This window comes from Peromyscus maniculatus, chromosome 2, assembly GCF_049852395.1.
Source record: "Peromyscus maniculatus bairdii isolate BWxNUB_F1_BW_parent chromosome 2, HU_Pman_BW_mat_3.1, whole genome shotgun sequence".
Lineage (NCBI taxonomy): Eukaryota > Metazoa > Chordata > Mammalia > Rodentia > Cricetidae > Peromyscus > Peromyscus maniculatus.
In genome coordinates, this window is record NC_134853.1 from 15,230,781 (window position 1) to 15,256,614 (window position 25,834).

The 25,834-nt window shown below is 42.1% G+C and overlaps 1 protein-coding gene across 1 annotated transcript in view; it reads left to right on the forward strand.

Annotated features, from left to right (window-relative positions):
- The first annotated feature begins 869 nt into the window (after nucleotides 1–869).
- Stmn2 (stathmin 2) overlaps nucleotides 870–25,834 on the forward strand; it is a 52,985-nt gene continuing 28,020 nt past the window's right edge. Inside the window, exon 1 of the mRNA XM_006977889.4 lies at nucleotides 870–1,161. Coding sequence (XP_006977951.1) covers nucleotides 1,143–1,161 — 19 coding nt within the window. The 5' untranslated portion in view covers nucleotides 870–1,142. The remainder of the gene's footprint in view (nucleotides 1,162–25,834) is intronic.

Below are 25,834 nucleotides of genomic sequence, written 5' to 3' on the forward strand. Positions count from 1 at the left end.
GGAATTAGCTTATTCCTTGCTAGTTTTAAATACCTAAGCCACAATTCCCCCATAGATTTAGGTACAATAGAATTCAGTCATGTGGATGAAAAAAATTTCACACGCACAAGTCCAAAACATATCCTTGCTGCTTCAGTGTTGTGAATATGCTCAATAAATATCTGAATTAAGAATGTACCTTCACTAAAAGTATTGTTTAAGTGAATAAATGGATGTATTGTTTGTAACTGGTTTCACAGGCCCTTGCATGCCATAATGCTTAATCTGAGCTGTGAATGCAGGAAAATCATGCCTAGTCCAGGTTCTCTTACTCTCTTGCATCCTGTCCTTGGGTGGGACACATCTCTGTGCCCAAGTTGTCAAAGATTCCCTCCTCTGTGCTGAAGAGAGAAAAGGCCAGGCCTCCCCCTTCCTATGAGACTCCCATGAGTTCATGGACTCCGGAGCCTAAGTACACACTAGAAGAAAAGAACAGTGTCCCTGGTCATTTCTGAGCTGCCGCCACAGCCAGACATGGGCTGGTTTGGGAAGTCCATCACCTATTAGGGAGGCCAGCATTCACCAAGGACAGGGCCAAAGGTGAACGAGAAAACAGGGCCAGATAACAACTCAGTCTTTAAACAGATTTTTCCGACACTCAGCATTCTGGGATGACTTCTCGAGCCCCTGAGTCTTTTCCTTCCCTTTGTCAATCTGCAATGACACATGTTTGAAGGAAGTATAGCCTCCTGGGTACAGGTAGGCACAGCCCAGTTCTCAGCTCCTAGGAGGCTTCCCGGCTAAGGCCACTCCACTTGGACTGTACTATCGGGCTCCAAAATGGGGGGAGCTTCCAGGCAAGGGCTGATTTCCATTTCAAACTGCATTCTGGTACTTTGTACTCCAGCACCATTGGACGATCAATATTTAATGCTTGAAGATTCTGACTCTGCGGGAGTCGTGTCAGGGGACCCTGGGAGCCAATCTGCTTGAGCTTCTGCGTGATAATTATTCATGGGCTCCTGCCTCTTGCTCTTTCTCTAGCACGGTCCCACTCTGCAGACTCAGTGCCTTACTCAGACTCCTCTCTCGCTCTCTCCGCGGCTACAGCTGGACCCTTCTCCTTCGCCTTCGCCACCGCTCCACGCGTGCACATCCCTACAATGGCTAAAACAGCAATGGGTAAGAATCGCGCTTCTCTTTCCCCAGGCTCAATCTGGAGCCCTTCTCTCTGGGGCTCTGAAGACATTAACAGGAATTTTATAAAGGAAAAGACATTCATGATACACGAGAGCTGGGAAGGTCGAAGACAGCTCTGGGAGGAGATAAGAGGGCAAGAAGGGGGTCTTTGAAAAGCTAAAGCAAATGATTTATTTTTAAAACATAGAAGCAGATAAGTTGCCCTCCGATGGGCAAGAATTTTATTCTACTTCCATATTTAAAATTAAAACGCCATGGGAGGGGAGGGGGCTACCTTAACTCTCTGCCTTCAGTGGGATGAAGGGACATTTCAGAAAGTGGTTTGTAACGCCTTATATTCGTTCTGTAGTTTAAAAAGAAAATAGAACGGAAAGGGGGTGAGGCTGGGAGAAAAGAGAAAATGCAAAGTCAAAGCGGTCCCATCCGGGCGGTTTGAGAGATGGGTGGGAACGGGGGAGGGGAGTGGACACATTTAATGGTATTGTCTCAGTTGGAAAAACCGCTAGTCTTGGGGCGCGGTGCGGGGAGGTAAGGTGGCCGGAGGGGTGGGGTAGGACCTTAGCTCCTTTGTTTTAGGGAGAGGGAGGGGAAGGAGGAGGAGGGCGTGGAGGGCGCGTGGGCAGCTGCAGGGGCGGAGAAGCGTGCGCGGCGGGGAGGGGTAGAGGGACCGGGCTCCCAAGGCGCCCGGGTGGGGTTTCTTTGTGTGTGGAGCTATGGTCCCCGGGGTGGGGGGGGCACCTGCAGCGCTGGGCACACTGTGCGGACCGCCCCACCCTGTGTGGAGTCAAGCGGTCCCCACCCGGACCTAGCTCGGCGCCCTCAATGGAAAGGGGGCCGGGTGGGGAGCGCAGCGCGACACCGGAGAACCCAGCCCTGCGGGGACAGAGGGGCCCCGCCACGCCCCGCGCACTCGCTAGCAGCCTGCTTATGCCAGAGACCTGACCGCTAACCTCGGCTGCCCCACCCTGGCCTCATTGTTCTCCCATAGGGCTAGAGGAGGGTGGGTTAACATATTTTTCAGAACCACATTAAATAGGATATTTAGACATAATAGCAAAAAGAAAAGGGAAAGAAGAAAAAAAGGTTACTCCAAACTCCTTAGATCCTTTCGGGGAGTGAAAGCTTGGGGAATCTAGAAGAGTATACAGAAAATAATACAGATAAAAATGTGTGAGCATGATATAAAGCAAAAGAGGTCAAGGTCTTTAAGATTGGCCACGTGCAATTTCCATTTTGTGGGTCGGACAGAACCAATTACTAGTAGATCTTTTGGGCTATGTAAAATCGCAGATCTCAGATCCAGGGCCTTCGTTCCGAATAGGTCTTGTGCCTCTGTGGCCCAAGGGTGGATAGACTGGGAGGGGCCTGCACCCGGGAAGCGACTGGAAGTCCCCCTCCCCCCAGGCCCGGTTGTGGATACAGAGCAGGGAAAAGGATGTGGACTGGCTCCACCCTGCCCTGCCCCACCCTGTCCGCCGAGCCCCGGAGACTCAGGTTCCAGGCTGCCTGGCCACGAACTTGGGTGGGGCTGCTGAACAGTCTGCAGTCCGGGCACCGGTCTTTCTAGCCCCGCTTTCCAGAACAGCCCCGAACCCCTGAGAGTGTGCAGACACCTGCCCTAGCGCCAAGCCCCTCCCAGCGGATGGATGGCTGTGCAGAAAGGCGAGCCCCGCCCGGCCACACAAAGACACGGCCGCGCCCTGCCAGGCCCTGGACCACAGAGGTGACCCCTTCTCTGTGGTTCGGGAAGGTGTCCTCGCCCACGCACAGCCCACAGAGTCCAAGGACCTTTTCCCCAGGCCGAGCCCACGGCCCACGGTGTTCCAGGAAAGAGACCCCCACTGAGGGTCCTTCAGTGGGGCGTGGCTCGGCCGCACCCCTCGCTGCTAGACCCGGAGCAGCGAGCCTGGCGAGCGCGCACGTGGCGATCGCGCGCGTGGACCGTCGCCAGCCCTGCAGCGCTCGCCTTTCGGAACTGGGCGCTCGCCCCCGCAGGAGCATCCCAGGAGAGGGTTCTGCGCAGTGTCCTGAGCTACTCCCGCTTGCCACAGTATACAGTCAATCGGGGTGTCCAGAGGGGTTCTAATGAGGGTGAGGGTGATCTTCGTGCATTATACTCCCACCGAGAGGTTTCAGCTGCAGACGACTGGCTAGTTACTCCTCGTCACCAGAACTGTGATTCCAAGTCATCCTGGTTATTATTCCAAGACTCACTCTCCCTTTAGTCTCACTTGTTCAAAAAGGATGCTGGTCCCTTTTGATGCTGATTAATCCCTTGCCACTAATTCTTTTTGAACATTTTCACCTGCCTCCGCTCCCTCCCCACCCCCAACCCAAAGATGATTTTGTCTCCTGTTATTCATTTAAGTTTCTATAAAGCAAATACACTTTGGCTTCCTGTTGCTGTTATGTATGTTCGTGAGGCTGGGACGTATGTGCTGGTACTTGCTAATGATAGTCTGTGTGCCAAAGACCACTGAAAAATTCTCCACAGAGAATTGTTTGTGGTTTCAATGGGCAAAAACTATATATAACTGAGATTATACCCCTCCAAAAGAGGGTATATCTATAAATATTTAAATATAGATTTAGCACACAAATTTCATTGTTTTCCCCTAAATCTGCTCTTCAAAGTGCTTTTTGATTCAGTCTCAATTCTACCCAGAAACAAGGATCGTGAAATGGTAACTGCCAACCAATGAAACTCCCACCCCACGGATGACAGGTGCCAAGGTCTTTCTGCCATAATTAGGCTGCACTTGTGAACGGGAAAAGACACACTACCTCGGCAGTGAGAAAAGTGCCATTTGGGTTTGGGGTTTTGGTTTTTTGGTTTGTTTGTTTTTTTTAATATCCCAACTGTACAGAGTAATCAATTAATCTCCAAGGCACGTGCTTTTCTCCTGATTCATTAAACAGTTAGTGCCTTCAGCGTGTTTGTGCTGCGTACATATTGTATCGCCTACTGTCTTCCCAAATGGAGCTGCAGTATAAATTGATGCATAAATAACTAGAAATAAAAAGCTGAAGATTTTACCAGGATCTCAGAAGAAGAAAAAAACCTGAAGGAAATAAACGGAGGTTTGTCAATTGATGACATGTATCTAAGTCATGCTCTGAGGGGGCGGCAGCCAGCATGCCTGTGCCCAGCGAAGCACCATGTCGGTCGCAGGCAGGGTGGTGTGTATCAGGGGATCTGGTGGTGTTTGCCTGTGCCTGTTAAAGATCTATCAAGGAAAGCCTGTTTTCAAATGATCGATAAGACTGAATGCTTTTCTAGTTTAGAAAAGATTTTAAATCCAGACCTCTGTCTCGTCAGAATTCCTAATGGTTTTCAGTGACTTACAGACAGATCTGGGGTAAATTTTCTATGACAAGAGGAGGGAGACATGCTTTTTCCTTAGTCCTTGAAAATTTTTAGCAGGATTTCACATCTTTGTGTTTAAAAGAGTTATCATTACTTTTGGTTTTAAATTTTTAATTGATTGTGGATTAAATAGTGATTTAGAAAAATAAGCATTAGGTCATTTGGCACGAAATGACTTTCATCAAATTTCTGCTTGTCACTGACAAAAAAATGCTGCAAGAAGTTCCATTTTGTGTAGACTCAGGACATGTCCTCCTCCCGGGATGTCATAAAGATGGTTCATATGATAACGTAGTTTCCCTTTGTAATTTGGATCAAAATAGTTACTTAGTTCTGTGATTATTTAATGATATCTATCAAGCAAGATTTTTACATAAAACCCAAATAACTAAATACGAAATGGAAGGTGAGTCCATATTGAATGCCTTTTCACTGATAAATACATCTTTAGGAAAATTGCTGTTATTCTATCCATTGTTGTTTTTTATTCCCTTAACTAAGATGAATTGTATATTCGTGTCGTTCCTGTAGCTAGTTGCTTGCATAAGGCTAGATAAAACTGGTCTCAGAGCATGTGGCAGCTAACAGCACAAACCCAGAACTGGGTGTGGCCAGCCCCACACCGATAGTTAACCCCCAGCTCCCACCAGCTTTCTTTTGTTTGTGGGAAAACACAGATTATTGTTACCATGCAATCTGTAACAATATGTAAAATGTGCTGGTCCACAAGAAAACACCCAATAGTTAGTAATATAAAAGCTTCCAGAGCCAAAGCTATTTGCTTCCTGGTTCTCTCAATCGGAGACCACGGAGTCTGCACTAACTTTTCACCCCACTAGAGGGCAATCAGTTTCTCTACGAATAATTTAAACCTGGCTTCAAATAAAATCTTTTTTTTTTTATTGGAGCCATTCAATTGTTGATTAAATAAAGTAATGCCATGGCTTACCCTAGTGAATGAGAAGGGCATGTACATCTCTACAGTAAGATGAGTGTAATCTACAAGTTGGCAGAGCCCTGAATAATTAGTCCCTTATGATCTTTCTTTCCAGTTTCATTACAGCATAATTATTATATCATTTATGTTACTTCTGGGGTTGTATGGTGTATAAATGGTAGAAAATGTCAGTAGTAATAGCAAAATTATTTAGCAACAGATGTTTTAATTTGTAAGTAAAGGCATAAATTAAGATCATGTTTATTTATTCATTTATTTAAATATGCCCCATGCTGAGGACAGTTCTAGTGCCTGAGGCCTCACCTTAGAGGAAGTGGTAAAGCAGGCAGAAGAACGTGATCCTGAGGAGGCACACCCAAGCTGATCACAACTGCTTTCCCATGTTCTTAAAGAATACCTTTTTAAACCAATAGGATCTCCATCTAATTTCTGTGCATTTTCAACAATCATGGTTTATATATGCTTATAAGTATATATATATATTTGATGATTCTTATAAGATGACAAAAAATTAGTCTTAAAACCTTAGAATAGTTTTATTGGTCTAGTAAATAATTGATACCCATTTTAAGGAAGAAGAAACAGATAAGTATAAACTAATTTTGATGGTTATCAAAGTAAATTGTTTCAATGTTCAATAGAAGGAAAGTTCTTTTTTATACTGTTTATATAACTATAGTCTACCTCTAAAGTATTTAATAGTATCATATTAAGGTGTTTCTCAAATTTTAGTGGAGTTTTCATTGCATTTTAGAACCTGATGGGGTAGGACGGGCTGGAGGCGAGTCTTCAGTTCTGACAACCTGCTGAATGATGCCAATTCTGACCACCAAGCCAGCACTGTTAGAATACAAAGCTGTGATATGTTTTGTCTTAAGACTTTTAAATCTGTGGCAATGGATTACAGAATATTTCACTTCCAAACTCATATGCGTAGGGATTTAGTTCCTCTGAGGATTATGTGTTCTGTGCTATCACTCTTTCTTAATTAGATTGTTTCAAATACATTTATATTAAAGGACACAGCAGAAGACCTTCAAGAGAAATTGTGGGAGAAATAAGAGTTTGGCTCTATGCGCGCATATGTCTCAGAAAAGAAAATAGCTTGTGGCACAGTGAAAAGGGGGGTAATAGATCATACAAGATCACTGTTATTCACAAAAAATATGCAAAACAGAAATTCAACCCAGAACCTTTTAGATATAGGATAATGCATAATTTACTAGACAGTTAACTCAGCATATATAGTCCATATGGGAAGTAAAGTAAAACAGGATTAAACCATACTGAAGTTAGTATTTATGCATAGTTATTACTTATTCATGTTATTCCAACAGAGTATTTCCTCCTGGATACTGCTTGAAAAGAAGTATTAAGGACTCATACATTATAAGGAATTTGCTGGGTTATAATGCCCTTATGTTGGAAAACAGATTAGGCTTGGTATGGTATCACATGCCTATAAATCCCATCACTCAGGATGTTGAGGAAGGAGGGTTTTGGGTTCAAGCCCAGCCTGGGCTATCCTGTAGGACTCTAATTTAACATAAATAGGTGAATAATTTTTCTTCTGCTTTCTTAAGTCCATAAAGGGCCTCCATTATTCAGTATTGCCCTTCTAAAGAAAGGTGGCCTGGAAAGGAAAATAGGTCTTCAAGGAATATCATCAAGAATATCATGTCAGTTCACCCATGAAGTGGGTGGCCACAAAGGTATTACTACATTTCTGGAAATTCTGGCCTGAAAAAAAAAGATACTAAACACAAAATGCCTCCAATAGACAATTAAAAATATCAACCCATCTCTATGAGTTCGAGGCCAGCCTGGTCTACAGAGGGAGTTCCAGGACAGGCTCCAAAGCAACACAGGGAAACCTGTCTCAAAACAAAACAAACAAACAAACAAATCATCATCCCAAATAAAAATTAGCACAGATGGCAGAATGCAGTGACAGTCCAAAACTGGAGTGAGGTTAACCTTTGGTTTGTTGTTGTTCTCAGCGGCTCAGCTCAGGCCTTTCCAGGTCTCTGGAAGCTGGAGAACTTTAGATCACTGGTTCTCAATCTTCCTAATGCTGTGACCCTTTAACACATTTCTTCATGCTGTGGTGACCCCTAACCATAAAAAACAAAAACAAAAACAAAAAAAAACTCCATTGCTACTTCATAACTGTAATTTTACTACTGTATGAATGGTAATGTAAATATCTGATGTGCAGGATATCTGATATGTGACCCCAAAGGGGTCGAGACCCACAAGTTGAGAACTGCTGCTTTAGATGGTTGCAGCTGTTAATACGTTGGTTTTTAGGAGGGTTGTTTTGTGTTTTGTTTTTGTTTTTAAGAAAGGAATGCTAAGACAGCATTACAGAGGTTATGGATACTAAATGGTTAATCCTAGCAGTTTTAGAAATAACATTTGGATATGACAAAAATTTAAGCTGAAGACCTTGAGCAAGAGTTCAGTCCTGTAATGAACAATTTTGCTGTACTGTTGCTTTCAGAATCATTTTTCTGGTACAGACAAACTGCGTCTTTCATCCCTTCTGTAGACGCCAGGTATCCAATTTCAATCTCTAGTTTTGTGAAGGAAAGTTAGATCTAAAAGAAATACAACCTAGGCATCTACATTTAATAAAACTATATATTATTTCAAGATTATCTTACTAGTTCAAAAGCAGGTGGGCAGGAGAGATCTGTGGGAGGCTCTGACTCCCTTGTACAATTTTTTAATTATCTTTAATGAAAGAATCAGGCCTTGCCATTTGTCAAGGAGACATTTGCAGTAGTAAAACTTGTGTTTATAATAAGCCATTTTTATTAGTCATGATTGAAGATAACACTTTGTGTACATTTGTTCTCACAAAACTCTCTTATGTCGATGTAAAGGTTAATTAATGCATCCTGGCACTCACTGTGCTAGTCACCCGGAAACAGCACATCGAGGACTTATGCCTGGGAGAAGCCCCGCATCATGCTATAAAGCAGAACAAAATCCTTAAGAATTTATACATTTACAGTGTTGTTGACCTTAGGAAAATTGTAAGTTCCAACATTTGGCTTTTGACAAGAAATAGATAATTATGGTTCTCAAATAACACCTTAAGAATGAGTTGTTTCAATAGTGCAGGACATTGTCTACCCCTGGCTTTCATTTTGCTAGGTCATACTGCAATGCCTTCAAGAGGCATTGCAATAACACTGCAATAATTATACTTAGAGCTTTGGAGTCTCTGCTGTGTTCTCTGTTGTTCAAGAAACAACAAATTATCAACACTTTGAGCCTATGAGTCCATTAAATGTCCTATGTCAAGATAAAGGTAATTAGATGAAATATTTTTAAATCTTATCCCCAAAAACATTTTATAAGAGTTATTTTAAAGTATACATTAAATTGTGATTAGTAATCTTTTCACTCTTTTTAGAAGATTTTATATTTCTATGTACATCAGCCATAAAGTTTAATTCCTATTGAATAAAGTTGCTCACAGTAAACCTAATGGTCTACCAGTTTAGAAGAAACCTAACTTCCCTGGGGGAAAAACAACTGATAATATATATTGACTTAGAAAACTGAGGCCAGGAAACCCCACCTCTGGTGTCAGGAAGCACCAGACACCGAAGGTAACTGAGGGAACTGTGAAGTTAGACTGATGGCAGCCTCCCAGGATCCCCGCCTCAGGACACGGTCTAACATGAAATATTTACTACGGCAGCATTCTCTTTTACTGCCAACACAAATATCTACAGCCATTCTGTAGCTCCGTAGCAAGGTGCTTGTGGCTCCATAGCAAGGTACCAGCTGACATCCTCCTAATAACCGATAAAAATTACCATAATCAATTCGTCTATGACAAGACCCATTCCTGTCTCTTGAAAAGTTATCTTTTCATTCTGCTTCAGCCAGAGCAAATTCTTCCTCTTATTGTTTTAAGAAAGGAGCAGACAAGCACAGAAGATTGGAGATTGTTTGGGTTGTGTTTGTTTTTAATCGATGGTTCAGCAGTTGAGAGCCCTGGTTGCACTTCCAGAGAACCCAGGTTCGATTCCCAGAACCTACATGGTAGCTCACAACCATCAGTAATGCCAGTCCCAGGGGATCCAATGCCCCAGAGGCACTAGACACACAGGTGGTACACAGACAGACATGCGTACAAAACACCTGTACACATAAAATAAATATTTTAATTAGATAGCATGATCTGTCTATATGGGAAAATATTCACTTGTTCCATCCATCCTTTTTTAAATTTTTTTAAATTTTCATGTAATCCTTGTGCTTTGGACATAGCATACAAGTCACTCTATTAAGGATCAGTAAATTTAAACTTAGAAGAATGTACTCAGTCCAGTGTAGAGTAAGACCAGAAAACATGGGTGACCAAGGTAGATATAGATCCATTTCGATATAGAATAGATGTGAATAGAAAACTAATTACAGTTAGGACTTTCTCCTTTGTCCTAAAGTCAAGCACACATAAAGAGGAAAACTACATGCTAGGTATAGTTGTCTGCAGCCCAAAATCATTGACAGCTAGTGTCTCTAAGAATGACATTTAATAGCCCTTAAATTGAAAAAATAAAAAGTACTTTTAAAATGTGAGTGCTGGCTCTGTTCAGAAGCCTGTGCCATGTGTTCTAAGAATATAAATTAGTCTGCTCCTCACCCTTGGGTAATTTACTATTTTGAAAATAACAAGATCTTATGCATACTAACAAAATAGAAAGGCAATCGCAGCAAGAGTATATAACTGCACAGAAGGCTTCTCCATTTTAACAGTTCTGCTATACCACCCAGACTCTCTGACAAGTCAGTGCATAATAGTAACACCAGTTAGGAAGGACTGAGATCATCAAGATGCTCCAAGCCACTTTCACTTGGAACCCTTTGGTTGAAACGTGTGTCAGGGCTTCCTGAGCATCAGCAGCCCCTTGGGAAGAGGGTCTGAAGCTGGCCCCATGAATTTTCCTATCTGGTTTCTAGGTGGTGCTAATGCACTGGTCTAGACCCACACCAGAGTAAAACACACAACATCGTAGTTACCAGTGGGGAGCCCAGTGGTCCTGCAGCAGGAGGGCTCCTTTCTCTATCTCTGCATCACAACTCAAAAGAACAGCCCTTCTTCAGTGCATTTGAGCTGGCTTCTTCGTTCTCACTACACCTGGGCCATGGTGATTTCCTCTGTGCCTCTAATTAAGCACTAGTCAAATAACAATGCTAGCTGCCTTGTCTATATCAGAAAGTGATTGTTGGGATCCAGGAAGTAAATGTGAAAGTGATTAGTGTTTGTCAGGTAACTGTATAAATGCAAGTGCTTGTGTTCTTTTATCATTAGATATAATAGCTATGAGTGAGTGTGTGTGTGTGTGTGTGTGTGTGTGTGTGTGTGTGTGTGTGTGCCTGTGTCTCTTTTTGTCTCTCTCTCTATCTCTCTATCTGTGTGTGTGTCCTCACTCTTAGCCCAGACTAACCTCAAATGTATCTGTTCTTCCTGCATCCACTTTCCAACTGCTGGGGTTACATGTGTGCACCACCACACACTGATTTGCAGGGGCAGGGTATCCTATGTAAATACCAATGAGCGTGTATTTAGAATGAGTAAAGAAGGAAACGAGAAGCACAGTCTGAATCTGAAATCGTTTGCTTTTGAAAGATACATTCAAAATAACGAAAAGCAAATTGAAATGATGATTGAATCCCTCAGGCAACAGCAGCATGTACTACTTTGAGGGGCTGGATATCAGAACCCTGTTGAGCAGCCTTGAGCCTTCTTCCTGAGAAGTAGCAATGAAGTCACCCAGAATTCCACCAGTGTCCCTGCTCAGCTTTCCCAGCCTAAGCTTCTTCAGTGGAAGAGGATGGGTAGTGTCCCAAGACAGCCATCACCCATCTGTGAGAACCCCTGGGCACAGCACAGGTGCCCCAAGAGACAGACACAGAAAACATGAAAGGGCTGATGACAGACAGGGAGAACTCAAATTGCTTAGCCTTCACCTCCAGTTACCCCCGCAAGCTCATCTTGACCCTCCACCTCCGAGTCAGCCTCATTGAGACAGACAAATCCTAATCAGAGAGAACGCCCAGGCCCAAAGCCCAAGAGTGCCAAAAGCTGCTTTGGAGAGACGCATTAGAAAGACGAAGCTCCCTGAAATGAGAGAACGTGGAACACCCCAGATGCCAAGCCCCATGCAAATGAAAAGGCAGCATCTCAGTTCCCCAAAAAACGCTGCGGCTGGACCTGCCTGTTCCGGGTGGGAGGGAGAGAGCTGCGGCGGTGCGAAGATGCATGGGTTAGATGATTGTGGCTTTGACCCTGCTCTGCTCACAGCCAAGAAGCCCTGAGCAAACTGCTCATGGATTCTACAGTATTAATACAGTTCTCATCGTTACAAAATAGGGAAATAATGCCTAATTATGTGCTGCTCCCTGAGAGAACTAGGCAAGCAACTGAATACTAAGCATTTGACAATTAAAAAAAAAAAATGATCACCTTCTCTGGTTCCCTGAGCCAATCATGAAAACACTAAGGAAAAATAATTTTAAGATTAAACATCTTGATTCTAATGTTAATTTCTACACATAATGGCAACCATTGGAAAGTACTTGCAACTGTAGAAACAGTCACTACTCAGTAATTCTTGGTAGCAGAAGGAAGGCTGACGTCCTACACAGCTGCCCATGTAGTAAATCTCCAAGACAAATCCATCTGAGCAAGGCCAGAATTTAATAGTTAATGCATTTCATCCGGGTCAAAATCCCATAAGCAAGGAAGGTAATGAAAGTCAGAGTGGATTTTCTTATATTTATTTCTGTCATGTTTCCCTGACATTAATACATCATCGTACTTTACCAATGTAGGTAACATCAGTAAAATTGAGTCTTCTTGCCGATCCTGGAAGGTTCATCAACATAGGATATCAGTTAAGTCAATAGAAATTAAAAATGACTCCAGACATACAAGTCTACACTTAGGCCTCTTGAAGAGTAAGGAAATGGACAATTTCAATACACAAGCTTGAGCTCACATGCACACAGGCACACATACACACACACACACACACACACACACACACACACACACACACACACACACACCACACACACCCTTCCTCAAATGCTATTGATCCATCTGTTTCCCCAGACCCCAGCTCTCTTGCCTTCTGCTCAGTCACCCCACCCTCCAATCTCCTTGCTGTTTGCTCTGCTCTCCCACTTCAATTTCCAACATCCTTGCTATTCAAAAGAACAATTAATAAAAACACATGGTATATAAACAACGGGTTATATTTATGATGTAACTATAGATACCTTGAGAAAAATCAGTGCTCATATTTACAAGTATGTTTCTGATTAGATATGGCCTACACTAATCTACTTATAAAACCCTCAATATTTTGTCAACTTCATAGGCTATAGAATTCAGATGGTGTACTCCCACGTTCTCATAAACATGGAAAAATGAAAAGGAGGAGTCTCGCGTGGAAGCACCAATATTATTTAAAGCCTCACAAGGTCATACTACATTGTAAGAGATGTGCTTTGCTTTGAGAAAATGCAGCCACTCTCCTCACTTCAAAATCCTCCAGGAGAGTCTGAAGTTATTCACACGGCAAACAGGCAGAGAGAGGAGTTCTTTTTTCTACCAGCCCTGAGTTTTGAAGTTTAATAGTTAAACAAATAGATGAAAGTCAGTATTTCAGATGAATTTATTTTTCCTGAGTTGAGGACTGACGTTGAGGAATTAAGCAGCTTTGAAAAGAACTGGATTACATTTGTGGAAAGTTTTCTGAAAATGAGATATAAAAATAAGAAGCATACACAATTGCAGTGTGTGATGTTTATAAGCTGTATTACAGCTTACCTAAGACAAATTCATACACAGAGACACACACACATGCATGTGTATGTATGCACATACTCACTCAGACACACACACACACTCTCTCATACTTGCATGCATGCACACACACATTCTCATACTTACATGTATGCACACACTCACTCATGTACACACACTCATACTTGTGTGCATGCACACACACACTCATACTTGCATGCACACACACACACACTCTCATACTTGGATGCATGCCACATTCATGCACACACACACTCATACTTGCATGCACACACATACACACACACTCTCATACTTGCATGCATGCACAGTACTCATTCATGCACACACACACTCTCATAGTTGCATGCATGCATACACTCCCTCATACACACACACTGTCTCATACTTGCATGCATGCATGCCACTTGAGAAGGAGCACTAGGCTTTTGTATCTGCCTCTCATGGCTGCAAAGAATTTCAAAGCTACCCATTTAACTAGATCAAAATCGGAGCATTGCTCCTGAGGAAGTCCATAGATATGATGCTGTTCTATCCAGATCGTTACACATTTATCCCTTTTGATAAATTTTATAACCATGAAGAGTCTACCTGAGGATAATTAGCTAAGAAATCAAAGAGGATTTCTCACCGTTGCTGTCGGCTGTCCCTGAACAAACTGCAGCCGCTTTCCACGTCCATCTCAAACCAGCGTTCCTTGAACTTTCCTTCCTGTTAACTCCTCAAGATTGTCCCATGACAAACTTGCCAATTAGCCATATAGTTTCATTATAGGTAATTTTTTCTTTTCATATTTCCTATCATTTATTTTTCACCAGCCAACAGCTTCCCTCTGCCTTGCTGGCTATGCACCATGAAATGCCTTTGTGAGTGTGTGTGTGTGTGTGTGTGTGTGTGTGTGTACATGAGACACTTCTTTCTCTTCTTCTCTGCTGTCCCTGGGTCTCGTCTGGAGCCAGACACCATCTCTTACCTTGTCTTTACTGTAGCAGGTACATTCCTTGAAGGACAGCTTTGGGCTAACATACACTGACTGTGACTAACACTGTGACTGTTACTGTGACTGTACCAAGAACATGACAGGGATCATCATCCACATTTTCACAGGTGAGAAAAGAAGAGAAATTGTGAACTGGAGATAAATTGCCTTGATCCAGAGCTCATTTAGTTAACCTCAACCTCCTGTCTTCTTGAGCAGAATAGGGGTTCTGGTTGTGGTTGACGGTTTGGGGGTAAGAGTGAAGTGAGTAATGGAAACATGCGGGGAGCCACAAACAAACAAAAAGAGTGATGAAAATGAGGGGGGTCTCGTTGAGAAGTAGCTCATTGAGTAGTTCAGTAAGACGATAATGGGGGAGGATATGATCAAAGTATACACACACACACACACACACACACACACACACACACACACACACGTATATAATAAAGTAGTGAAAGAATAATTTTTAAAGAATCGGAATGATAAGAATCAAAGTTCCACACAACTAGTATCTTTTTTCTATTGCTGTGGTAAAACATCATAATGAAAGCAATGTGGAGAGGAAAGGCTTTGTTCGGCTTACAGTTCAACATCACAAGCCATCGGGAAGGAAGTCGGGGAAGGAACCTGGGAAGCAGGAGCTGATGCAAGGCAGTGAAAGAGTGCCACTGGCTGGCTCCTCAGGGCTTGCTCAGCCTGCCTTCTTATACCCTGTGGCACCACCCACCCAGGGGTGGTACCGCCCCCACTGAGATGGGCCTACCCATGTCAATCATTAATCAAGAAGATGCTCCCACAGGCAAGCCTACAGGCCAATCTGGTGGAGACATTTTCTCAGTTGAAGTTCCCTCTTTCCACATGACTCTCTCTTATGTCAGGTTGGCATAAAACCAGCCATCACATTTAGCTATAGCCCTTTAAAGGGTCAAAAAATAAGGATCAACTTGGCGATAATTAATCTTCATTAGTAATATGTCAACACTTCACTTTCTCAACACACCACCTCAGGCACTACAATAATATTCTATCCCTATTTGTAGACAAACTCATGTCCAGAAGGTCTGCTATCTAAGATGAACAAACTCATGTTCAGAAGGTATACTATGCTGTCTAAGATTGCTTAGACCCAGAACTGGAACACAAGGCTTGAATTCCAACCCTTAGTTTCTCCGTTACTCTAGGGGCCTGTTTACTCACCTCTAGTTGAGGGTGGAGGCAAGAGCACATACAAATAAACACAGAAGCAATGTCTCCTTTCTCCCCTGGCACCATCAGTTGTCTTCTTTAAGAGGAGGCCACACCAAAGATTCCAGAAACTGCATCCTGCGGCATGATGCAAAGCAAGTAAATTTCAAGGGAAGACGTGAGCTCCATCACGTTCCTACCTCCAGCCAAACTCAGTCTCTAAGACAGAGTCGACTGGCAAACTCCACAGCTGTTGTTTGCCCATGAGTGACAGCCCCTCCCTGCTCAGCAGCTAAAGGACGAGCATGTGTGGAACATCCGTTAACACAGAACATACATACATGCCAGGGGATGCAGAAGACATTAGGAGAGACGTCCTTCCTCTCTCTCGAAAAATGCATGGTTGAGAAGAAATGGGTAGTAAATGAAGCAATAGAGGAAAACAGAGCCAACTTGGCGGGGAGCAAGCCAAGAAGGGGCTGTTTCCTTGAAAAGCCAAAGGCACCCCCAAAGCCTTTGCAATAGGAACCTTGAAGTGTGATTCTGGTTTTAGGGAAATACATACGTGCTTAGCTTTGGGAGCTACATGACATTTACAAATGCTCACCACATCCTACTTGGTAGACCTTCTGCCCACTCAACCTATTATAATTTGGCTGTATTTCAAAAATGTGAGCTGTATGCCAATGAAAACCCTGCTTTTGTGAAAAAATAGTTAGCATAAATAAATCCAAAGTGAATAGAACCTAAAGAAGAACAAACATTGTGTCTTTGGCTTCAAGCATCACCAACTGGTGGCATTTTTATAATAGCACATTACCATGCCAAATTCCAATTCATATTTATCTATGCAGATCAAATGCTTAATTCTATTTTTATTGTGTTTATAACCAATGAACGTAGTATTTGCTGCCACAAAGAAAGTAAAATCCATAGGCCATCCTAATCTTGCCATCCAATTATGCCAGCATGGAATCGTCACAGTGTAAGAACGACTCTCAGAGAGGGATCCAGATGGCATGCAAAAGGCTTATATTTTATGTATCACTTTCTGCCTGTGAGGAAGAATATATGAAGCCAAAAATAGACCTTTCATGGAGCATGGGGAAGAGTGGAATTTGCTCTGAGGATTGAACGATTTGCAATCAGAGGCCTAGCTTGCTTCCTAAAGCATTTGTTGCATTAGATAATACTCACACTATCACACACACACACAGCTATTATGAAACATAAAGATCCAAAAAAAAGAAACATTATAAGACAGAAATATGAAGATTATACTTGTTATTTCTTTAATATGAGATGTCATAAAATAATTTGTCTAACCTAAGGTAGATAAAGGATGTCTTTACTTCAGAAAACAAGGTGTATGTAATGGGAAAGTTACCTCATCTTAAAATCCATTGAGTATTTAAAAACCACCTATATATGACAGCCAGTAGGATACAGAAAGGTGCGTGATATGTCCAAGGTATGCAGACATTCGAGGCTATAGATGTAGAGCTTGGTCCCAAGAACAAAAAAAGGGGGGAGATAAGGAATTTGAAGTCTGAAAATTTCTTAAAGCTCATTTAATACACATAGCATCTCACAGTTTATCTTCCTATCTGTAACAAAAAAAAATCAATCCAGACCTATATGAGCAGCATAATTTTACTTGAAAGAGTGGGAACACATTCCATACAAGTATAAAACTAAAAAGGAATGCCTTTTTCGTGAAAGCTTTGTAAGTGGAGACCGTGGAAAGAGCAAGCGTGCATGGCCATTGCGATGGCCAGAAGCAGCACTGAGCACCACGTCCACGAAGGCGCTAGTCTTCATCGTTGTCAGAGATGACGTTCACTTTTCAGGAAAGACTGCAGCACGTGAATCCTTTGAAAGTTTTCCCCAAGTTCTCTGGAGGACATTATTGTCTACAAAGGTGTGCCACTAAGAAAGGAAATCATTTTTATTAAACACCAAAAACACATGAGCAGATTTAAAAACGGGAGAGTCAGATGTCAAATCACGGATTTCTTTTAGAAGTCTACCTTTCTGTAGCCATCACATCTCTCTCCCATTTGTTTCCCACCCTGTTCCTGCTACTACACCCTCCACACAACACACTAACCACCACACCCAAAGTGAGGGAGGAGCCCAGGGTGAGCCGCAAATGCTGTGGGGTCTGATTTCTTTATCTATAGTATGAGATAATCATTAGGCAATTTTCTTTGTTGCGTCAAGTCCAGACTGTTATGACTGGTGATCTTAACTGCATGAAACCAAGTCCGGACTTGTCAATAATCTGTGCTTCTCTATATCAATGCATTTAAAATAACTCTTTAGAGTGAATACTTACCAACCTGAGTCAACCAGTTCTTAAAAAGGGAAAAAAATGAAAATGCAATAACCAAAATAAATCAAACAAAAAGAAGCTGACCTCACCGGGCTCCTTACTGTTATCTCTCAGGTTAACTGTGCTTAGGAAGCCACCTGCAGAAAAGCACGGTTGCTCCTACGTCTTTTCAGTTTTCCTGCCTTGTTTCAGGAATAATCAGCTGATCACTTCAAGTAAACCAAGTCCAGTCCTCAGCAGCGCTATCTTCTTTGTGTCATGAGCATCATTTACAACCGAAGGCGTGATGGTGAGAGTTGGCATCGAAAGAATAGGAACCCTACATTTGTCATAGTGCCAGCGTACAAAATCTAACTGCTGGCCAAACTGGCCTTGTCTTTAAATTTCAATTGTATTTTTTCTCAACTTCATTAAGACAGAATTAACACATAAAATGTATGTGTATATATGTGATTCAATGGGATATTTTAACATATGTGTATACTGGGAAAAGGAAAAAATCTAACATAACTCCCTGACCACGCTTACCTTTGAGTGTGCTGAGAACATTTACTTTTGCCAAGTATATAATACTTTATCATAAAATTCCTGAAGTCATTTGTAGAACAAGATAGTTATAACCCTTGACAGCATCCATATTTCCTGCTTGATTTGTTCATATGTGCAATCATCGTGTTCTCTTTGAACACAGAATAGCCATGGAGTGTAGACATCACTGTGATTGCCAGACTCATAGGACCTGCTTTCATTCAGAAAAATCTTCCCTGACTGTTGCACTTTGTTTACATAAATATAGCATACATGTGTAAACACTTAACACACACTTCTTCCATGACTGACTAGCATAAACTGTAATGAGTGTGACTTGGAGATCCGGCTGCGAGGACACTGTTGAGTAAGTTCTGTGTCAACAGAGACCGTAGTGTTTCTCTTATGTTTGGAGAAACAGGCAAAATGAGGTTCCCACAGAAAGTTTCTGCAGCTTATGCTTGAAATAGTTACTTTCTATTAATCACAAGTAAACAAAACTGCTGTAACTACAATTTAAATACCACTACCCAGACAAGAATTCTATTTGGTGGAAACATCACAAGTATTATTTGGCAATAATACCAAATTAAAATATTTTTCATTTACAGTTGATAATAACACTAGTATACATGGCATGGATCTTTTTTGATGTTGAGACAGATCTCACAATTGTTGCCCTGACTGGTCTGGAATCTCTGTGTAGACCAGGCTGGCCTCAAACTCACAGAGTACTAGGATCAAAGAGATTTACCACCACACCTGTCTATAGCATAGATTTTCCTTCCCAAATAGGGATTTCAAATACAAACACCTATAAAATCTGCATATCGCATGCCCAAACCTGAGGAAAATAAATCACAAAGTGAATTTTTTATCAAGGAAAAAATACATAAATGCTAGTCTATCTTCAGCAGATACACTTTTCTCTGTCTTTCCCTTGGTATCTTTGTGAAAGCCTATCTCAAGGCATAGATTTTTTAAAGATATACTCAGAACTGAAACAGTGACATGAAGCCAGTCAAATGTATTGATACTTCATACCAGTTCAAGTAGAGACTTACGTGCAAGCACTTCTAGAAATACGCATTGAACTTTCAGGAAATGTTCAAACTGACAGAGGAAATAAATCGGAATGCAACTGCTAGAGCTTGCCATACAAGCTGCTGTAGAATCCTCCTTCATTTGACTGTATCTTCCCAGTGTTCTACATGGATTCTCATCTCTCTTTATCCAAGCACAGTCACTACTTCCTAGCAGCATCTAGGGATTAAGGTGGAATGGATCCTTCAGTGCTCACAATCAGGCTTGGTGATAAAATCTTGGCACACAAGCAGAATAAAGTGCTTCTAAGATTTCTTTAAGTCACAGTGTGGCTTAGCCTCCATGGACCTTAAGGTCTTTCATTGGGGGAGGTTTAAGGGCCAACTCTCCCCCCATGTACAAAGTTTTCATGAACCCCTGCAGGAGCTGTAATGAGCCAAGAGAACTGTGAGGTTCCCAAGTGATAGCGTTTACTGCTTCTGTTGCCCTGTGGGTAAGAACTGATTCAGCTCAGCCCGTTTCTTTCTCTTGTCACTACTGCTGGTGCCAAGAATCCAGTGAATTGAAATTTAAGAGCTTGAGGTGCTTTTTTAATCCCCAGTGATGGGTTACACTGCTTTGACTCTCTTAAAAGACACAAGAGAGCTTTAACCTGCAAAGAGAACTGGAAGGCCTTGCTGGTCAAAATATAAGGTCTTTCAAAAGCTCTCTGGCTTTGGAGACCATAATTCCTGGGGGTAGAGATGGGTACAATGAATGTGAACAGAATCTAATTTTACACTAAACTAATTAACATTACATCATCCCAGCAGAAATATCTAGAAACATTACCTCATATCAATGTTTTTCTAAGATGTTAAAAATTGGCCTTTAAATTTGGGGATTATTTGGTTTTCTTTTTCAGTGTTACATCTTCAGTTACATATTCATCGATAAAACTATTTTAATGCTCCCAATTTAAATTAATGCTGTCTGTCAGAAGTATCTTAAGCAAATTCATACTAGTCTGTTTCTGTGCGTGCGTGAGATAGTGTGGTATATGTACCTGTTAGAATAGTTAGTGCTCCTGTGCATGTAGGTATGTATGTATGCACATGGGCAGACATGCTTGTGTAGACCAGGGGTCAGTGTCGAGGATCTTTCCTTGATTACTTTCCACATTTATTTCTGAGACAGAGTTTCTCAGTGAGTCTGAAGCTCGTCAGCTGGGCTTGGCTGCCTGGCTGAATGGCCTTCAGGGATCCAGCTGTCTTTGCCCCACCCTCCCACCCTGGCACACACACACCTCTGAGTGTTAGAGTTACAAGTGCAAACACTGGGGATCTGAACTAGCTAGCATCCTCAGGCTTACAGAGTAGATGCCCCCTCAAGCCCCATCCCAACGCAGGGAGCTTCTAAATCTTCTTAAATAAGGGCCTGGGTGTGTAGCTCAGTTGGTACCATCCTTGCTTAGCCTGAACTAAGCTTTGGATCTGAGCCCCAATACCACATAAACTAGACATGGTGGCGCACGCCCATAATCCTGGCATTTGAAAGACAGGGGCAAGAGGGGCAGAGGCTCAAGATCATCCTTGGCTGCAAAGTGAGTTCAAGGAATGCCTGAGGATACATGAGACTCTGTCTTAAAAATAAATAAGCAGATAACACATATTCTTTAATGAAATGGTACATCTGAGTGAACAGTAAATAATTCAACCTTGACTTAGGGGACCACAGCACAAACTGCTGAACACAGTCTGGACCCAATCTAGTTAAAATAAGCAGCAGGAGCTGAAATGTGCAAAATGTAAGAATTTTAAAATAGTCGAAGAAAACTGCTAGCAGGTGGCTGATTCCTACCTATGAGAAGACCTGAGTAAGGGGAAGAAATAGGCTGTCAGAAATAGGAGTGTGGCTGCTTGTAACAGTTAGAGCCGAGTCTCGAGTCTTTTCAGAAACAGCCAGCAGAGGGCAGTGTTTTTATCATTGTCTGTCCTCTTGAGTCAAACATGGCACTGCTCACCTTTAATCCCAGCACTCTGGAGGCCGAGGCAGGAGGATCTCTGAGACCAGCCTGATCTACATAATGAATTTCAGGCCAGCCTGACCTACAAAGTGAGACCCCCACCTCAAAGGGAAAAAAGTAAACAAATAAAGTAAATATTTGAACAAGCTGCAGAGACTGTAAGGGGAACCTGGGTCCCTAGTTGAGTACCTAAAGACTCTTTGCATGGAGGTGACAGTATCATTCTTCTAAAAAGCAGTGTTTTGTCAACTACTTATATAAATTAGTAAGTCTCAGTCAAAGAATTTGTGTTCTTTCTATTAGAAAGAAACCAGGACATCCAGTTGCTATAAAACACGGTGCAAGAGTCCTTGATTGTACATTCCGTAGCATCTCGTTTTGTTCTTTGTCCCCAGAGAGCTTCCTAAAGAAGCTGGAATCCAAATTTGGGTTGAATCCAAATGGACTGTTTAGGACTTCCAAGAGACCCTTGCTTCTAGACTGACATGATCACCCCCAGAACAAGCACAAGGAAAGAACCCGGAAGTGTGCAGGCTGACCCTTGTCTCTTCAGCCAGCCTGGAGCCAGGGCCAGCCATGGAGTCCGCTGAGTAACTGTGCCCTTACCGCCATCAGGAACAAAGAGTAGAGATGGGGGACTTCTGGGTTCTGATCTCTGGCTCTCCCTAAAGCTCAGTTTCCTTTCTGGATCTCACTTCAACACCCTTAAAAATAGGGAGATCATGCTTTCCTCTCTGTCTGTAATGTGATAGAGGAAGAGGAAAAGGTTCTTACTAAGTTATGCTTAGAGCTCTTATTAAATGACCCCTAGGTATTATGGTTTTGTGAACTGAATTCTTACAAGGCAAGCCATCATTAAAAATAAAATGCTGGATATTCATATATCTGGTGGGGCAGTGATTGAAATCATTGCAAAATAATTTACCACACAAGACCAATAAAATGACAGGGAGGAAATGAAATGCCAGTCTGCCCGGACACAGACAAGCACCCCCGTAAGCCCACACAAATAAGTATTTCTCTCATTCTTCTAGACATTTATCACAAACTCTGAGCTCTCAACTCAGGCTTTCTAATACATCTTAACTATATATGCACCATGCTTTAAGAAGAAATGTTTTTAAAGAAGATATTGTCTATGAAAGTAGCATGTTAACACATGACATTCCCAGAACTTTCTATACCATCTTTCATATGTTAGCAGGAAATCTAAGACACATTATTCCTTTTTCTCATTGAATATTAGCCAAAAGTAAGGACTCAGATAAAATTTTGCAGGATGAATATCTAAAAGGAATTTCTATAATGCTGCCAATTCCAAATTACATAACAACAAAATGATATGAATTAAATGTCACATTAATGGCTACTCCCACATAAGCCAAATGAAGTGGAAAATTGAAAATTTTTAAGCCATTTACTTCTAATTGTTTGGGTCTTTAAAAAAATAGTGGAGTATAACATCATGAATTATGTATATTATTTTCCACTTAAAGTAAGACACATACACAGTTAAGACGTATTTGAAAGCATGAGTAAAGCCTAGAGTTTGTGGTATATAGGTTTAGATGAATGGGAGAAATCTTTATATGCTCATGTTGTGTTTTCTAAAGTAAAATAACCTCCATTTGTTTTTTAATCTAAAACAAAATTGTAGCTGATTACTAAATCCATGTATTCTTTTGTGAAATTGTTACTGGAGTTTCCAGCTATTTCTATACCAATAATTATTACCCATAGACAAACCATACTTCAAAAAGTGCTGCATTGTCTTTCTGTAAAAATATTCAGTCATCCCTCTGACTTGGCTTCAATAGAGTTAATTACAAATTAAAAACATTCAAAAACAGGTCTCTATATTAAATACATGTACACTAATACTTCATATCAGTATTCTCTGGGCCATAGCACATAACAAATATTTACTACCATATCACAATTGTTAGATTATTAGATATGCAAGTAATTGAGAGATGGTTTAAACCATACAAAAATGCACATACATATAACATTATACAGGCTGTATATACATATGTGCGTGCAATAACAATTAGTGAAAAAGAGGCCATGAATTGAAAAAGAGCACGGATGGGTATCGGGGGAGGGTTTGCAGGGAAGAGAGAAATGTTGTGATGATATTATGACCTCAAAAGTAAAATACATTTTAGAAATCATCAGGGAGGTAGTTGGCAAATACTCCACCCCTTCTTTAAAGGGCTTGAGAATCCACAGATTCTGGTGTCTGCAGAGGATCCCCAAACCAGTCCTCCGTGGGTACAGAGGCCGACTTGTTTCCAGCTGGGTAATCAGTGGCCTATGTGTGGGGAGTAAGGGAGGAAATGCCGATGAGAAAAGGTTTATGCCTTTTATTCATTAGTTTCTCATTGGAAACAGGTAGACAGTGGAAATGAGAGCCAATCACCTGAGCAAACTGCTGGGAAAGTGAGACTGGGTGTGAAACTCACCGTGAAGCACTTGCCTAGCACGCACAAGGCTCTGAGTTCAATACCAGCACCAGAGGAAGAGGGGGAGGGAGGGAGGGAAAGACTGAGGGAGGGAGGGAGGGAGGGAGGGAGGGAGGGAGGGAGGGAGGGAGGGAGGGAGGGAGGGAGGGAAGGAGGCAGACAGGTAAGGGAGGGAGGAATGGAGGGAGGGAGGAATGGAGGGAGGGAGGGAGGGAGGGAGGGAGGGAGGGAGGGAGGGAGGGAGGGAGGGAGGGAGGGAGGAGAAAGAGAGAACTGGAAAACAATTGAGAGGGAGATGAACAGCACCAAGCAACATTTAAGACGGGAAAGAGTCAGACAGACCAATATGAAAACTAAGCATCGCCCTTTAGAATCCATCAGAACTCACAGCTTATCCCGCATCTCTGAACCTCTCTTCGCTGATAAACTGGACTGTTTACCGGACCTTTTTTGGCATTGCCAAAATGGTTAAACAGGAAAGTGTCTTCGATGCCTCCGTTCATTGTTTGTGCTCAACAAAGAGCAACTGTTACCATTACTCATGGTTCATTGTGGCCATTTGGAAGAATGGAAAAAGTACAATTAGCGTTCATGCATCATTAGGCTAAGAGACTATTACTATATAATTATTATACTTTGTGTGGGCTGAACTTTAAATGAATTCACTAGACAAATGAACTTATTTGTAAACATTAATAGTCAATAGCTAAATCCACCAACCCACCGCTGAAAAGGGATATATGGAATTACCTATTAACTCCCTCATTCTGCAAAGATGTGTTCAATTCTACCTGGCCTTGAGGTATGGTAAAAGTATTTACCTACATTGACTCCAAAATTCAAGAAAAGAAAATGTTATTGTCAATTTAATGGATGTAATCCCAATAGCGAAATCATAAGCGTGCTTCTCATAGAACTTTGTATTTGCTGGGGAGTCCTTGTTGTTGCTTTAAAAATCATTTGAATTATTTATATTTCAGTACATCAACCCACACACAATTCCTCTCCAAGCAAACCCATTCAGTTGTGAGCTTTAGCTTAGTTACATTTTGGGTGGAAAGTCTCCCTTGATCCCTATGTACCCTTCCTTCTGAAGATTGTAGATTGTAGATCTTTGTCCCAAACTCAGTTATTTCCTATCAATGTTTTCATGAAGTTGTGGGGTCCTTCTTTGTTCCCTCTGTACTGCACATTTCCTAAGCTACGCCACACCACATCACCTCCTGAACTTCCATTATTTCCTCGTGTGTCTCCTGCATGAGAACAATAAAGAAGTCTTGCTTAAAAAGCAAGGGTGGAGGAGGGGACCGGGAGAGACGGCTTAGTAGGTAAAAGTGTTTGTTGTGCAAGTGCAAGGACCTAAGTTCAAATCCCCATAACCCCTGTAATCCAGACACCGTGGCACTAGCACGTATCTATAATCCCAGTTCTCCTGTGGGGAGACAGGAGATTGACACCAGAGCGTCCCCAGAAATTCGGAGGCCAGCGAGCCTGGCATAGTTAGTGAAAAAATGAACAGGAAATCCTGTCTCAAACAAAGTGAAGGATGAGGACCAACCATGGATAGAGGTGGTCTTCTGACATACACAGGCCCACCACAGTGCACACACTGGCATTCACACAAAACAAATACATAAAGAAATGGGGGGAGGGAGGGAGGGAGGGAGGGAGGGAGGGAGGGAGGGAGGGAGGGAGGGAGGGAGGGAGGGAGGAAAGGAAGGGAGGGGATAACTTCTTTCAATGTGTTTAGTGGCTTTCTACTTCTAAACTGATACTGAAATCTAACCCGGAGGCTTTTAGCACTGAAAGAGACCATTACCAGGGGACATAAACTGGAACTGTGGAGACAAACCAGGACTTGTGGCCAACAGACCCGTTGTCACCTCATACACTTCTCAAAATCTCTCAAAAGGGCTGGAACATTGCCT